Genomic DNA, 15,627 nt, shown 5'->3' with positions numbered 1-15,627 from the left:
AGACATCCAGGCCAGGAAATTGGGACAGGACAGGGCAAGGAACATGCAATAATTGTCTCATGGAGTGTCCTCGAGCCTGTGCAGTGGGAAATGTGCTGTAGTTCATGTAGGAAATATGTTCTGTGTTTGTGTTTCCTGGAGAAAAGCCAACCTCTTGTGTCTCTTCTGTGGTGGCAAACTGCAGGTGGAAAGAGAACTGTGCTCTGCATCTGCTGAATTCGAGGATTTCGTGCTGCAGTTTATGGATAGGTGAGTGAGCTGAGGAGAGGGGAAAGCTTGGCATGAGGAACTCGATTCAAGTTTCACTTGCTGATGTTGTGTTGCATTTTGTAGGTGTTTTGGACTCATAGAGAGCAGCACACTAGAACAAACCAGAGAGGAGACTGAGACTGAGAAGATGACTCACCTGGAGAGTCTGGTGGAACTGGGACTCTCCTCTACTTTCAGTACAATCCTTACCCAGTGTTCAAAGGACATCTTTAAGGTGTGTAGAACGTGGGCTTTCCACCTGATTGAAGCAGCTTAATTTTGTGTGGTGAACAACTGGGGCGTTGGGATTCTTCCCGTTGTGAACTTCCACACTTAACCAAGGAAAGGGCTGGGGGGGCACAGGAGAACTTTATTTATATTCATCAGTACAGAGCTCTTGGGTTCTTTGTGCTCTCTTGCAAACTGATGATGAAGTCATTCTGAGAGCTTATTTTATCCCTCTGTGGGTTCAGGTTGTGATTTTTCACGTCCTGATCGTTTCTGGCCTACCCAATCCCCTGCTTTCCTTTTCTCCCTCTCCCTTCCACTTCTTCAGCTGGGCAGAAGAAGCTGTTCAAGGAGCTGTTGGATAATGGGATCAGAAGAGTTATCTGGATTAAAATAACTCAGAGAGAGGGGGTGGAGAATCCATGTTGTTATGTGGACAGGTTCCTTCCTTGTAGGTTGGGTTAACACATTTATATCTGCTTATATATATATATTTTGGAGATGGCAGGTTTTGTGCATTTTGAACCACTGCATTGGGTACTTTGGTATGATTTTTGTTTGGAATCTTTTGCTTCATGTAAACCTTCAGTTAAGTCTGCATCGTCATTAAGTATTTAATTTGTATTTTCCCTGATTGTTCATTATTAAAGTACTCATGGGATCCACACTGTATATAATTCAGCTTGCCTTGCAAGGTACTGGATGGAAATAAGCTGCTTTAAAACACGCTGAGTACTTAAATAGTTGTTAATTTAATTCCCTATTTATTTGTTAAATTAAGGGATGTCTTGACTTCCCTTCGCTGTGACACGTGAAATAGCAGTTTTCATTTTGGAGACTGATTTATTATCTGTGTAGTTTCTCAGAAGCACCCTAAACTTACATTAGTTAACAAGATTTTATCCATCTCCTCTCTTCCCAAAGGGAATATTTTAGGCATTCCACAGAGCTGCTTTCTCTCTCTGTCTCTTTTGATTGTTTTAAAATGTGCTTCCTGATTGCAGTCCTCTGTTTTAGAAGAGCACAGATGCTGCCTTCTGAGTAACATCAAACATTTTGGGATACCTAGTTTCCTTTTTTTTTAAAAAAGTAACCTCCATGTCTTTGTGCTCACTTTTAGGTTGCCTTGGAGAAGGTTTTTAACTTTGCTGTTTCAAATATATTTGAGACGAGAGTCGCCGGTCGGATGGTCGCCGACATGTGCCGAGCTGCAGTGAAAGTGAGAGAACATGCTCTGAATCCACTCCAGCTTCAGTTTAAAAAGGGAAAAAAAAGCCAGTGCTGCTGCTTTTTCCTGTGTAGTATCTTAATTTTTAGGTGGTTCTTAGTATTGCATCTTCTCAAATCGGCTGGTTGCACACAGGCAGATTCCAAGGGGTTAATTCGCACGGTGTTTTTCTTGTGTTAAATTTAGGTTTTACTGAACAAGAGTCATGAAGTCAGGCTACCTGTAGATTGAATTGGAGCTGAGATACAATCTAGTCTTCTCTCTTTTGTGGTGATGTTGTTAGATTTTTATCAGTGTGTGCTGGGCTGCCTCTGGTTCTAACCTGGGCTGTGTGTGGTGCTGTTTGCAGTGCCGCCCTGAGGAGTCCCTGAAGCTCTTTGTGCCCCACTGCTGCAACGTTATAACTCACCTCACAGTCAGTAAGTTCGTCTCACTTCTGGTGTTACTTGCTTGCTCTTGGGTTGGCTTTTCTTAAACGTGAAAACAGCTTTGAAAACTTGGCTGTGTTTTCCCACAACTTGGTTTCAGCGATGGAAAAGTCCAATGTTTTGTCTGAAAAAACCCAAACCACTGTGTGATCTCAGGGCAGAAATCTATCAGGCTGCAGGGCCACAATCCCTTAAAAATGTGGCACTTTAAAATGTCTCCAGACATTCCTCAGTTGCAGGATGTTACACCAGCTAAAGTGACTTCCAGCTGGACACGGGAGTTGGAGTGGGAAGTTGGAAGGATCCAGTGGGAGGGTTGAGAGTCAACTTTTGGAGTGGAAGGATCTGGTTTCTTGTTTGGAAAACTTGGCTGCAGTGTGGTTACAGCAGAGCTTGTCCCTTGTTCCTCTAGATGATGATGTGTTACATGATGAAGAACTAGACAAGGAGCTGCTTTGGAATCTTCAGCTTTTGTCAGAGGTATTGCAAAGAACGTTCTTCCCAGGCTTGTGTGTCACTGAATCCTCTTTAATGCCCCTGAAAGAAGAAGAAAAAATTCCATTAAACCAAAGGAAATGTATGAGTGATGCTGCACAGCTTCTGTTTCTGACTTTAAATGGGACATGAGTGGCCATTGTTTGAAGAAGAGAAACAGCGTGCATGTGGAATGAAATTAAAGCATTTAATGCAATTATTGAGGGGGAGAGAAAGAAGAGGAATCGATGCAGGGGGAAAAACATGAGATGCTTAAAAAATACTCATAAAATATGAGTATTTTTAAATTAATTTTTAAATGTATGTGAGTACTGCTAGGAAATTTTGAAGGAGGAGGATGTCACAGCCCCTTCTGTGTCACTTAAACCTGTCCAACAGCCGTGGCAGTTCATGAGCAAGTCCAGCCTTGCAGCTGAGTTCAGTGTGGCACAGGGAATGGCAGAGGCTGGGCTGAGCCCCTCCAGCAGCACTGATGGTTTGCCATGTTCCTCTCCCCTCCCAGATCACCCGTGTGGATGGAAAGCAGCTGCTTGTGTACAGGGAGCAGTTTGGGAAGATACTGCAGCGCACCCTCCACTTAACCTGTAAGCAGGGTTACATTCTGTCTTGTAACCTACTGCACCACCTTCTTCGTTCTGCTACACTTATCTACCCCACAGAGTACTGCAGTGTGCCAGGTGGCTTTGACAAGCCTCTTTCTGAATACTTTCCTATCAAGGCAAGGATTTTCATTTATTTAGGATTAGAGGATTTGACTTTTTTTTTTTTTTTTAAACAATCATACACTGTGTGGCTCGGTTTTATTTGGAGGTTTCTGAACGGAGGCAGCAGCAGCAGTGGAAAGTGTAATTGCAAGATGCTTTGAAAGCAAAGTGACATGTTAATTAAAATTATATGGGTAGCAAAAAATGAGTACTGAGTGTTGTTTGAGTACAGTTTTATAGTGGGTTGTGATGTGTGTTTTACCAGGATTGCATGACTGCAGTAATACACAGCAAGGAGATGGGGCATTTTGCAGGTCAGCAGAATAACCAATAAACAGTGATTCTGCTGAGCTTGAGATGAATGAAAGCAGAAGTGGCAATATAAAAAGTGACTGGAGCTGTCAGAAATCATGTGCTGGTTGTCTGTTAAGATCTGAGGTCGATCTGTCAGTGTTCCAGACAAACAGTGCAGCAGTTTCCAGCTGGCCTGTTTGAAAATACAACTGCATTTGTGCTGAAAAATGTTCTTTTGCACAACTTCCCAACTGCAGATAATCCAATGCTTGTTACTGAAAGCCAGTACAGTTTTATAACTGCTGGGAACATCCAGTTGGGCCAGTTAATCATTTCAAAACAGACAAATATCCTGGGTGCCCCAATAGAAAACAAAACAAACAAACAAACAAAAAAACCCACATATTTTTTAAATTCCTCATCTGAAACTGAAAAAATTCACAATTACTTTGTTCTCTATGGGACTCTCAAAAGTCTGAGTTGTACTTAAGAATGTGTCTGAATTTGTATCCAGTCAAAGGAATAATCAAGTTATATTTCAGTTAGACCTGTGCAGTCATTTTCCTTTTAGTACTTTCAGATATGTGGTTGTTTTTTTTTTTTTCCAGGTATGTGTAGACATTATAGAGGTTTGGGATTTCTGTGTGGTTTTACAGTATTGTTTTTCCTAGAATTGTCAGGATAACTGTGTTACAGCATTAGCTAGTTCACATTTGGGGTTGTTTTTTTTTTTTTAGTAATATTAAATGCTAATTTTTTAAAATCCATAATTTGTTTTGTAGATGGAATAACAATAAATGTCTGTATTTACTATAGGACTGGGGTAAGCCAGGTGACCTGTGGAACTTGGACATCCAGTGGCATGTTCCCTCATCCGAGGAGATAAACTTTGCTTTTTATTTGCTGGATACTTTCCTGCAGCCTGAGCTCACCAGGCTGGAGCTCTATGCACTTGGAGAACTGGAGATGTCCAGGTGAGATGGAGAAGGTGCATTTAGCCACCCACAGGGATTATTGCCAATCTTACTGACACTACAAAAATTGAGGAGTCAAATAATGTAATGCTGCACTGTCTTTAACGTTATTCTAAGATCTCCAAGATTTTTAACTTAAGAATACATGGAGCTTGGCAATGTGTTTCATGAAATGGATAACATGATTTTAAACAGAAATAAATATAGAGGCCCTTTGCCTAGGTATTTAAAACAAATTCTGGAACAGAATTGGGATGGATCCTGATTCCATTTAACTGCAGGCAGCACTGAGGAAGTCCTTCCTCTGGACTCTTCCCTGGTTGTTTTGGCAAAGCCATTTATTTGTGTCCCTAAGCCATGCAGTGGAACACGTGGCTGATGTGGCTTGGGAATGTGCCTTTTTCCACTCCCCTCCCTGAGAACAGATGGATCCAGTGCCTGGTGTGTCCCTGCAGGGCTGGAGCTGAGTCAGGGAGGTCACGAGCAGAAACCGAGGCAGGAACGTTGTTGCCCAATCTTGTTACTGGACCAGATGTTGCCCTCCCCTCTGGGTAGCTTTGAGTCTTGGCTTCAGGAGGGAGAACATCTGCAGGCAGAAGATTTGCCTGATTTGCAGGACCCATTGAAAGCAATGTCTCTCTTCAGAGAAAAAAACCTGTTTGATGGGTTGTTTTGATTCTCACTTGGACGCCCTTCAGTCATTTAAGAACGAAGATGAGAATAATATGCCACTGGTCTTGCCTGAAAAATGAGAGGAAATGAAAAGAAAATTCAGCAATATTCATTTCACAGACTCCAGCACTTTCCTTGAATGCCACTATGGACTGTGCTCAGCTATTGCCAGTGAGGTGATGTTAAAGCTGAATATCTGGGACGTGAAATATGGATCAAAAGAGTCTGTAGAATCACTGCTGAAAAATTGGAATAATTTCATTGAAGAAAAGAATCTTGAAGCATAACTAGAAACTGCTACTGAAATCTGTGAAGATTTTAAAAAACAAAAACATGTGCGGTCCTGATTTAGGCAGAGACCTTGAAGAAATTACCATACCTTTTAAGACAGTGGAGTCAAAGATTTCCACGTGCAAAGACTATATTTCCAATGTAAATACCACCTTACAGAAAGTCCTGGAGTAATTATACAGAAAACAATCACTTGTTAAAGGCGTGGCTGGAAGAAAACAGAAATGAGCATCTGAAAGAGATCCCGAAACTCTCAGTGTGGAGCTGTGGCTTCCTGCAGTGTGAGACAATCACAAATTTAATGTGTGCTGGAGCATTTACAGGTGTCCAAGAGCCCAGGCTGTTTACAGGCCTGACATCCCAAGCATTGTTTATTCCTTGTGTCAAACCTTCCTGTCCTTGCAGCTAAATATACCTCAGCTGATATTTATTTGGTCCTGTGAGGTTCTCCCTCGTGCTGCCAAGCGGGGAATGCTGCGTCACATTCCTAAGGATTTTTTTCTGTCTCTGACCAAGTTACTAAAAACAGAAGCTCCTGCTTTAGCTGAGAGATGTTTAAAAGGAATTCCTTAATTCTCTGAATGAACACAGAAGTTGTTGGGATTGTTGCATCCCCGTGGTGGGAAGGAATTGGCTCAGCCTTGGGCGAGGAGTTATTTCATAGGTTTATGTCTGAGATTTAAATAAAATTTTTCAGAGAAATTTTTTTGGAGCAAAGCTACCTGTTTTCACATTAGCTGATCTCATTACCTGCACAGTTGCAGAATGTGAAATTTCACGAGTTTTTCAGAAAATGAAGTTAAAATCTTGTGGTTCTGTGATAGAATTAAGTTGGATCAAACGAGCACAGCTTGATTTCTGCAGTGCTCCCTCCTGTGTTTAGAACTGATGTAACTAAAAGAAAAAAGCTTTCAGAAACCTTCACAGAAAAGATACGGTTCATCATTTGTTTGTTTTCAAGGATTTAACAGAGAAGTAACCAGGTTTTCCTCTTTGTTTAAGAGATGATGTGCAGCAGAGTCTTGCCATTGTGCATAACTGCCTCATTGGTTCTGGGAACATTCTGCCTCCTCTGAAAGGAGAAAGAGTGGCTCATCTGTAAGTAAAACTTATTTTTATATCCCTTATGTCATTATTTTAATATTATTTTAATTTATATATATATATTATTTTTATATCCCATGTATGTCCCTGTGGTGTCCCTGCCTCTGACAAACAGTCTGACCCACGTAGGGATGGTTAATTTATAAATGTGAGAACTCAGACGTATTATTAGTAAATCCAAATACCTTTGGGCTGCTAACTTTTAAATTTGACTTGTTAAAATGAATTAAGTGGCAGTGAAATGCACCTCCTCAATGATTTCTAATCCTTGGTTTGTTCTCATGCAGGGTCCCAAGCCTGGTGTCTTTGGAAGAGACAAAACTGTACACTGGTGTTGACTATGGTGAGTAGGTCCTAATTCTGGTCAGGCAGGTTCTAGGTGTTGTTTTCTTTCTTTCTTCCCTTTTCTGCTGTTCTTCTGGAGACCATAATTTTGATTCTTCTCTTTGCATTACCTGGGCATTGTTAAAACTGATGGGAGCAGTGTCCTCGGAAATACTATTTTTACAGTGGTCCATACTGCCAGTTCTGCACAGTCTGCTTTAGCTTTACCTTGGTTTACTTGTCTATAAACTGCTTTTTATGCTGTCATATAATAAAGGCAAAATGTTTAATTTTCTTCCAGATTTCTCAAGGGAGAATTACCGAGAAACAATTGCAAAGGTTACAAGGAAATTGCTGCGTAAGTCCAGCCTCTCCTCCAGCTAAAAACTGCAGTGTTTATGATTTTATAGATGAGACATTTTGTTTACTTTGCCTTTAATTCCTAAATTTAAGCTTTGTAGAAACATTGTTAATTTTTAAATATAATAATAATATATATTATAATATAATTATAATAAGAAGCTACTTTTCTCCCAATTGCAGGCTACATTCTTGATCATTCAGAAGATGACACCAAGTCTCTGTTTCTAATAATAAAGGTATACTTTATATTTTTAATGCTTAAGGCAAGGTGGCTTGTTTTGCAAAATAGTCACTCCTGCCCTCTCTTTCTTTCCACAGATTATTAGTGATGTTTTACAGTTCCAGGGGTCTCACAAGCACGAGTTTGATTCGCGATGGAAAAGCTTTAATCTGGTGAAAAAATCCATGGAGAACAGGGTCAGTGATTCTGCTGTGTAAAGCTTTGGGGAGGGATGGAAGTAGTTCCTAAGTTGCTGATATGATCCTGAAATCTAAACCAAATTGTGTTGTATTTTTTTAATTTTTTTTACAGCTTCAAGGAAAGAAACAACATATCAGAGCTCTGCTGATTGACAGGGTTATGTTGCAGCATGAGGTAATTCTTCCCCCTCAATCCTTGCTAATTGCTTTCCTCGAAAAAACTGATTTGCACAGTTTTGCTAAATGTCATCATAACAATAATCCTGCTCTGGTGTTTCTTTGGTATGTGTGAAATGTAAAAAAACAATCTGTCCTTTATTTGTGTTCTCCATGGATTCAGCTGAGAACACTAACGATGGAAGGCTGTGAATATAAAACTTCCCACCAGGAGATGATCAGGGATCTTCTGTGTTTGTCCACGAGTTCCTATGGTCAGGTAAGGAACAGCCCCTTTAAACTGAAATATGAGCAGTGTTTTGTTGATCTCTTCAGTGGTTATATATTCCAAACCTGTTATTCCATCTGTTTGCTTTTCAAATGACCTGAAAAACACGTCATTTCTGGTGACATAAAGAATTTTCTTTAACTTTGTAGCTGTTCTTAAGTCAATGCCAGAAACAAGAGGTAGGTTTTTATGAACAGCTCTGAGAAGGGTGAGGTGTTCACAACCTCCTGCCAGTAATTTTCTTTCTGTGCACAAATAGAAAGTCAGCTCTGAGAAGGGTGAGGTGTCTATAACCTCCTCCAAGTAATTTTGTCTCTGAAATGGATGAGGATGGTTGGTTTGGTTTTTTTTTTTTTAAGTCCTTGTGTTTTGTTTTAGGCGATTTCCTAGTGATGTCTCTGTCCCCACACAGGTCAGGAGTAAAGCTCAGCAGGCATTCTTCACAGCTCTGGGGACCTACAACTTCTGCTGCAGGGACATCATTCCCTTGGTTCTGGAGTTCCTGCGTCCCGACCGGCACGACGTCACCCAAAAGCAATTCAAAGTACTGGCTCCTTCCCTTTGTGTTATGTCTCTTCAAAGTGCCTTTATGGGGGAATTTGTAATGGTGAAAGGGCTTGTTTATATCAACATCACTAATATTTTTGTGGCTTATGCATGACAGGTGTATGGAATTACTTGTGTTCATATTCATTCCTGATTCCATTGTTTGCTCAGGTATCACCAAAACGGGTGTCAATGCCTATTTTTAACTCCTGGAATGGGAATTGAGGAGCTGCAGTTGAGGTGGCAATGCTCATGAGGCAGTTGTGAATCATCTCTCCTCTAATGCAATTCAGGAATCAGCCATTTTAGGGATAAATTAATTGGCAGGGCTTCCAATCTCATTAAATGAAGAGGAATCTGTGAGAAATCTTCAGTGTTTTGACAGGGAAGCCACGTAGCTGAGTGTTTATGGGACATTTTGATGAGTTGGGGACTGTAGATGCATTTTTATTCCATGCTATCACACAGGAGCAAGGCTTTAACCTTCCCAAACTCCCTCTTTCTTTTCCCAGGGTGCCTTATATTGTCTCCTTGGAAATCACAGCGGGGTGTGCCTGGCAAACCTCCACGACTGGGATTGCATTGCACAGACGTGGCCAGCCATTGTCTCTTCAGGGCTTAGCAAAGCCATGTCCTTGGAAAAACCATCCATAGTCAGACTCTTTGATGACCTGGCAGAAAAAATCCATCGGCAGTACGAGACCATTGGGCTGGATTTTGCAGTAAGTTGCTCGGGGTTAATTAATAGAAGCAATCCTTAAACGACTTTTATTCTTAATGAAACACTAAAGCTTGTTCTTACCTTTATTTTACAGTAGAATTAAACATGTACTGGGAGAAATAATTCTGCTGTGTGGGCACAAAAGGTTGTGTTCCCTGCTTCAGGCTTGGCTGTGTGGACAAGGAAATTCTGCTCTCTGCTTATTTCAAAACAGACATTAAAAACTTTTAAGTGAAGTCCCAAATCTCTTCCTTCCCCGTCCATAGGTCCCAGAGAAATGCATGGAGGCAGCTGTTCTGCTGCAGAAGTCGGTTCATCCAGAATCAGACTTCACAGGTCTCGGTTCAGAGGAAATCCAGCTGGGAATTCAGCGACAGAAGGAGAAGAGTGCTGAGGCTCTGCGGTGAGTTCAGCTTCCCTTCACACCAGCTTGTGCTCCTCGGATTGACTGCACATTAAATGGAGTCATCCAAAAGGGCTAAAATGAGAAATCCACAGTGCTCAGGGACTGGTGGGCTGTGTCTTCTCTCTTGACTTGGCAACCTCTGTCTTCTGGGCTCATCCATCCATCCTTCCTTCCCTCCTTCCTTGGCAGCCTCTGTCTTCTGCCCTCCTGCTTCCTTTTGGCCTCCTCCTTTTTGCCTTCACTCACCTTTTGTTGAGGGGCTTTTATCCTGTTTTAACTGGTTCTCTCAGTACCATCTGGCTGATGACTCCCTCTCTTTCTCTCAGAAACTACGAGAACTTGGTCAACATGCTGCTGGACTGTGTGGAACAGAGAAACCTGTAAGTCTCCCTTTCTGTGCATGAGAGTTGTTTTGGGTGGCTACATGATTAAATATCCATGGCATCCAGGAGGGCAGTTAGCATGGTCTTGGATTCATTTCCACTGGGAGCTTGATGTGTTAATATAAGGCATCACCACATCTTGGAGTTAAACTTTTTTCTTTAATTAGTCTGACCAGTTACTGGGGCTTTTAACTTTTTTTTTTTTTGTCCTGGGAACAAAGCTCTAGCTCTGTCTGTGCAATACTAATACTGACATCCAAATATATTCTAATTCTTACCATAATATTTGTGTTTAAAGACTTGTGAAGAGACATCCCTGTAGGTCAGTGTTTTATTGAAATGCCAAGATGAACAAACCACTGTGAACTCGAACATTTGTTGGCACTTGTGTGTGGAAATGTTAGTCCAAGTGTATTTACATCATCTTAAGACATAAAATAATTTCTGAGCAAGCCCTGTGTGTGCAGCTGTGGTCCTTAACACCGTGTTTTTGAATATTTGGGGGGGTTTTTAGGCCCTGGAAGTTCGAGCACATCAGCATTGGCTTCCTGTCCCTGCTGCTGAGGGACGACAGGCCCCTGCCCGTCCGGGCCATCAGGTTCTTCGTGCAGTGCCTCAACCATGATGCCATCGTGGTCAGGAAGGTAAAAACCCCAAAGAACTTCCTTCCTTTGCCTTGCAGCTCCTTAGGGTTTGCTGGGATAAAGCCCAAAAAGAGGGAGGTTGGATCTCCTCCCTCCTCCCCCTTCCAGCCGCGCACGTGCCCGACGCTCCTCGTGCAGGGAGATGAGCCTTGGCAGCGCTGTGGTGTGACATATGTAAAGTCTGTAAACTGTGAAAGTGTGGGATGGAGCCAGTCCTCCTTATTTATTGCAGAATTCCTTTTGCAGATGGCTGCTTTTTCCCCACCTGCACTTTATTATTTGAAGGGAGCCATCTCTTTGTGTTTTGTTTGTTCCGTCGTTGCCTCGGCGAGGCTCGAAACTTAAACTTTTTTTCCCCCCCCTCAAATTATTAAAACAACATCAAATTAAAGTTATTAAACCCAAAATGATTAGTGGGGAGGCTTTTCTGGGCTATAAGGTCGTGTATCCCCTGAGATAACCAGGATTGGTTCCTTTTGGCTGTGACCAAGTTCACTCCAATGGTCACTGGGTTTTTAGGGATGATGAGCCACATCCTTGTGGGGGAAAATGTATGGAATGGGTACATTAATGGCCATTGCTTCCTTTCAGGTGGCCATCTCAGCTGTGGCTGGGATTCTCAAGCAGCTCAAGAGAACACACAAGAAAGTGCCCATCTGCCCTTACGAAATAAGTAGGTTTTGTTTAATGTAAGCAATGCCTTACATTTATACTGAGACGTTTCAAAAAGTTTTTCTGGTTAAATTAAACATGGAATCACAAGCTTTTAATTTTTCTCTTGTGGTTAATGTCCTAAACAAATAGGTATATATTATGTAGGTAATATAATTGGTAACTTTTCAGTTTTGGGGTTTTTTTTTAAACACTCCTGTGTTTGCAAGGGTGTATATTCAGCTATTCACCTCTTAAAAGTGAGTTAAAACTTCAGAGATTCTCCTTTCAGAAAGCTTTGTCACTTGTGAGAATTTGTATATCTCTTTTTTGATTTTTTTTTTTTTAAATAATTTCAAATCCCATAAATTAATAGAGGGATTTCTTCCACTGGTGTTCCTTTGTCTCCTGAAGCAAATCACTGCCCAGATTTGGGGCAGTGGGACATAAAAGCTCTTCGGAATCTTTTAGTAAATCACACTAACATTTAATGAGCGAGTTTGATGCTGAATGAATTCCTGTGGGAGCAGGTGGGAGCCCAAAGCCTTCCAGGATCCAGGCTGGTGACAGACCCGACAACCAGTGGCTGCACTACAACAGCCAGAGCTTGCCAAAGACCAAGGAAGCTTGGGAATCCTGTTGTTTTGTGGAGAAAACACACTGGGGGTATTACACCTGGCCACAGTGAGTACCATCAGAGCTGGGAGAGTCAGCAGGAAAAACCCTTTGGGAAATTAAAGGATGGTTTACTATGATATTTAATTTTTTTTTAATTGAACCATCAAAAAATACTGTGTATTTTGTCCTATTTGCTGCTTGCTTGTTTGTAATAATTCTGTTGTGTGGCAGAACCTTTGATAACAAACTTCATTCTTTTGTCGTAAATTGCCTTGTAAATGTTGATCTTTTGGGGCCAGATTATCCCCCAACTCCAAAATATTTATCACCCTGTTAATTGAGAATATGGGAATGTTGAGAATATGGGAATGTTGAGAATATGGGAATGTTGAGAATATGGGAATGTTGAGAATATGGGAATGTTGAGAATATGGGAATGTTGAGAATATGGGAATGTTGAGAATATGGGAATGTTGAGAATATGGGAATGTTGAGAATATGGGAATGTTGAGAATATGGGAATGTTGAGAATATGGGAATGTTGAGAATATGGGAATGTTGAGAATATGGGAATGTTGAGAATATGGGAATGTTGAGAATATGGGAATGTTGAGAATATGGGAATGTTGAGAATATGGGAATGTTGAGAATATGGGAATGTTGAGAATATGGGAATGTTGAGAATATGGGAATGTTGAGAATATGGGAATGTTGAGAATATGGGAATGTTGAGAATATGGGAATGTTGAGAATATGGGAATGTTGAGAATATGGGAATGTTGAGACCATATATGAACCATAAGCTTTATTTTACTTTGGAAAATGTGCTGCTCTATTTTTGTTTTTTTCATTTGTCATCTTCAGAACCATGACAGTTTATGCCCCAGCTGAGCATCAGCCAAAGCTTGGGCGAAGGAGGGATGAGCTGACAGAGGTAAGAGCTGCAGGTTTGTGGGGTTTTTTTAAATACTATTTCTCCTCCTTTCTTCTTTTAATGTTGCCCACAGGTCACTGTGGAGATCTCTCTAAACCTACATCCCCACAAGACACTTTTAATTGTATTTTTCCACTTCATGCTGTGTCAGCATGCAAAAGAAATTATTATTTTGATGTATTGCAGCTTTTCTGTCAGGGGTCATGGAAGAACTGTATTAATGAGCACTTTCTTGCTCCCTTTCACATCATTATTGGGGTTTAGGACAAGGTAATTAATGACAGTGGGAAGGACTAATTTGCAGGGGTTGTGAGTGAAAGGAAAGACAATCCAAAGTCATTAATAAAGATAATCAGGAGTCTTGGGAAACATTACCTAATATTCCCTATAAAATGAGGGAGGGAAATGGATGACCAAGACGTGACTTTTGCCAAAAACAGACTGAAAACGAAACATGGGACTTGGAAAGATTGGGATATCTCTGTGACAAGTAAACACCTCAAAGCTAATCCTTCTTTTTTTTTTTTTTATTTCTTCCCATTACAGGCAGAACAGATTATATATGATCACTTTTCTGATCCCAAGTTCGTCGAGCAGTTAATAAAATTTTTGTCTTTAGAAGACAGGAAAGGAAAGGACAAATTTAATCCTCGCAGATTTTGCCTCTTCAAGGTAAACCAGAGTTCAGCAACCAAATTGCTTCCATTTAGCAGAGCGTGGAAAAGCCCCAGACTGCCCGGCTTAATACCCCACTGTTGCAAAATGTTGATTTTTAAAGCTGCTCTGAGTAATCCTATTAATCCTCTCTTCTGATTAACTGCTTAAGGGAAACATATTTGGAGTGATATAATAGCCTGCAGGACACTGGGGGTATAATTCTGTTAAAGCAGCAAAGTCATTTCACTTTCTGCATGTCCAAACCTCAGTAATTAATTCACCAGCTCGTGTTGTTGGTGGGAAGGCAGTGGTTTGGATGATTCCTGAGGACACTTTTTCCCCCCCTCTTGTTTTCCAGGGCCTTTTCAGGAACTTTGATGATGCCTTTTTGCCAGTTCTGCAGCCCCACCTGGAGCAGCTGGTCGCAGACTCCCACGAGAGCCCCCAGAGATGTGTGGCTGAGATCATAGCTGGGCTCATAAGGGGTTCTAAGCACTGGACCTTTGACAAGGTGCTGAACTGGTGGTTTTTGAGTGATTCTTGGAAGTGAAGGAGTAATTTTGAAATATTAAACCAGTGTGAAGCTTGGGGGCTTTTGATGTGTCACCTCGGTCTGAGAAAGGACTGGAAAATGCTGCAGCACTTGGTGCTTCCTTGCCAAACTTGGAGCACAACTCATAGCTTGGCTTAGTGCCTGCTATTATTTGGTGTCAGTAAAACGTTTCAGTGTTAAAACTGAGAGCAGTTTGCAGGTGAGGAGATGGCAGAGCTGCCATGGTTTGTGATTTCCAATAGGAGTAAGAGCTTGTGATGAATAGCTATGATTCGTGAAACAAATGGATGACTGCATCAAAATAAAACAAAGGGGTTGTAAAACTTAATTACACCCCCATAAAGAAATAAAACAGACCCTTGCAAGGTCAGCAAGTCCTAAACCTCCCTGCTATCTTAAGAATAAAATATGGTAGAACTTTAAATCTTTTTAGGTACCTGTTTGTCCAAGAATGCATGAATTATGACTGGCTGTAGAGATAACCATTTAGCTTTAGCTGTAAGAAAACCCATGTATTAAATACTTAGCTGTAAAATGTATATGATATAATTAATGTGCATAAAGTAGCTAAAATAAATGCCAAATGTGCAGGTGTGCAGATTTGGGGAATCAGTCCTCATTTCTGTCACCCAGCCAGCTGTTTGCTTTTTCCATATAATGAACTCCTATTCAATTATAATTTGAGACTTTGTTTCTCACAAGCTTATGTCCCCCTGGACTTTACTTAGTCTTAGACCTTGCTGAATTTCTGTGCCAAAAGTAATACTGAGAGAATCAGTTCCTTGATGAAACAATAAAGCAGACCTTTTAATATCTGAGTTGGGTTTCTTAAGTAGAAAAAAATCTTGGCTTTTGCCTTTGTGCAGGTGGAAAAACTTTGGAAGCTCCTGTGTCCCTTGCTCCGAACAGCTTTATCCAACATCACAGTGGAGACCTACAATGACTGGGGCACCTGCATTGCAACCTCCTGTGTAAGTGCCCCATTTGCTGTCCACTAAACCTGGATCCAGGAATCAGATTCCTGGGAAGCAGGGTCAGGGATAGGCCCCAAATATCTTGGGTCAATAATTCTGTCAAATCGTTCAGCAGAGCTCAGTGCAGTTTGTCAACCAGAGCCCTCATTAGCAAAATTCAGATGTACTTATTCATGTCTATCAAAAACAAAGCTAAAATTCTATCTGTTCTATTTACCAATTAATTAAAGCCGGGTATGGTTTTATTGGGTTTTCCTCCTATTGAGGTTCATTGTGGAAAAAATATTTATTGTTGCACTTGCTTCATAGAGTAAACCCAAG

General features: G+C 41.1%; 1 protein-coding gene across 1 annotated transcript in view; it reads left to right on the top strand.

Annotated features, from left to right (window-relative positions):
- Window positions 1-15,627, top strand: part of PSME4 (proteasome activator subunit 4) — a 47,801-nt gene that overhangs the window by 20,056 nt on the left and 12,118 nt on the right. Inside the window, exons 13-37 of the mRNA XM_032682469.1 lie at window positions 185-249; window positions 334-484; window positions 1,598-1,696; window positions 2,055-2,124; window positions 2,546-2,613; window positions 3,131-3,346; window positions 4,443-4,600; window positions 6,566-6,661; window positions 6,955-7,010; window positions 7,293-7,349; window positions 7,535-7,590; window positions 7,673-7,771; window positions 7,887-7,949; window positions 8,115-8,210; window positions 8,632-8,763; window positions 9,278-9,487; window positions 9,753-9,889; window positions 10,219-10,272; window positions 10,790-10,919; window positions 11,511-11,592; window positions 12,101-12,254; window positions 13,053-13,122; window positions 13,669-13,794; window positions 14,138-14,290; window positions 15,199-15,303. Coding sequence (XP_032538360.1) covers window positions 185-249; window positions 334-484; window positions 1,598-1,696; window positions 2,055-2,124; window positions 2,546-2,613; window positions 3,131-3,346; window positions 4,443-4,600; window positions 6,566-6,661; window positions 6,955-7,010; window positions 7,293-7,349; window positions 7,535-7,590; window positions 7,673-7,771; window positions 7,887-7,949; window positions 8,115-8,210; window positions 8,632-8,763; window positions 9,278-9,487; window positions 9,753-9,889; window positions 10,219-10,272; window positions 10,790-10,919; window positions 11,511-11,592; window positions 12,101-12,254; window positions 13,053-13,122; window positions 13,669-13,794; window positions 14,138-14,290; window positions 15,199-15,303 — 2,703 coding nt within the window. The remainder of the gene's footprint in view (window positions 1-184; window positions 250-333; window positions 485-1,597; window positions 1,697-2,054; window positions 2,125-2,545; window positions 2,614-3,130; window positions 3,347-4,442; window positions 4,601-6,565; window positions 6,662-6,954; window positions 7,011-7,292; window positions 7,350-7,534; window positions 7,591-7,672; window positions 7,772-7,886; window positions 7,950-8,114; window positions 8,211-8,631; window positions 8,764-9,277; window positions 9,488-9,752; window positions 9,890-10,218; window positions 10,273-10,789; window positions 10,920-11,510; window positions 11,593-12,100; window positions 12,255-13,052; window positions 13,123-13,668; window positions 13,795-14,137; window positions 14,291-15,198; window positions 15,304-15,627) is intronic.

The sequence above is a fragment of the Chiroxiphia lanceolata genome, chromosome 3, assembly GCF_009829145.1.
Source record: "Chiroxiphia lanceolata isolate bChiLan1 chromosome 3, bChiLan1.pri, whole genome shotgun sequence".
NCBI lineage: Eukaryota > Metazoa > Chordata > Aves > Passeriformes > Pipridae > Chiroxiphia > Chiroxiphia lanceolata.
This window is presented reverse-complemented; position numbering and strand designations above follow the sequence as displayed.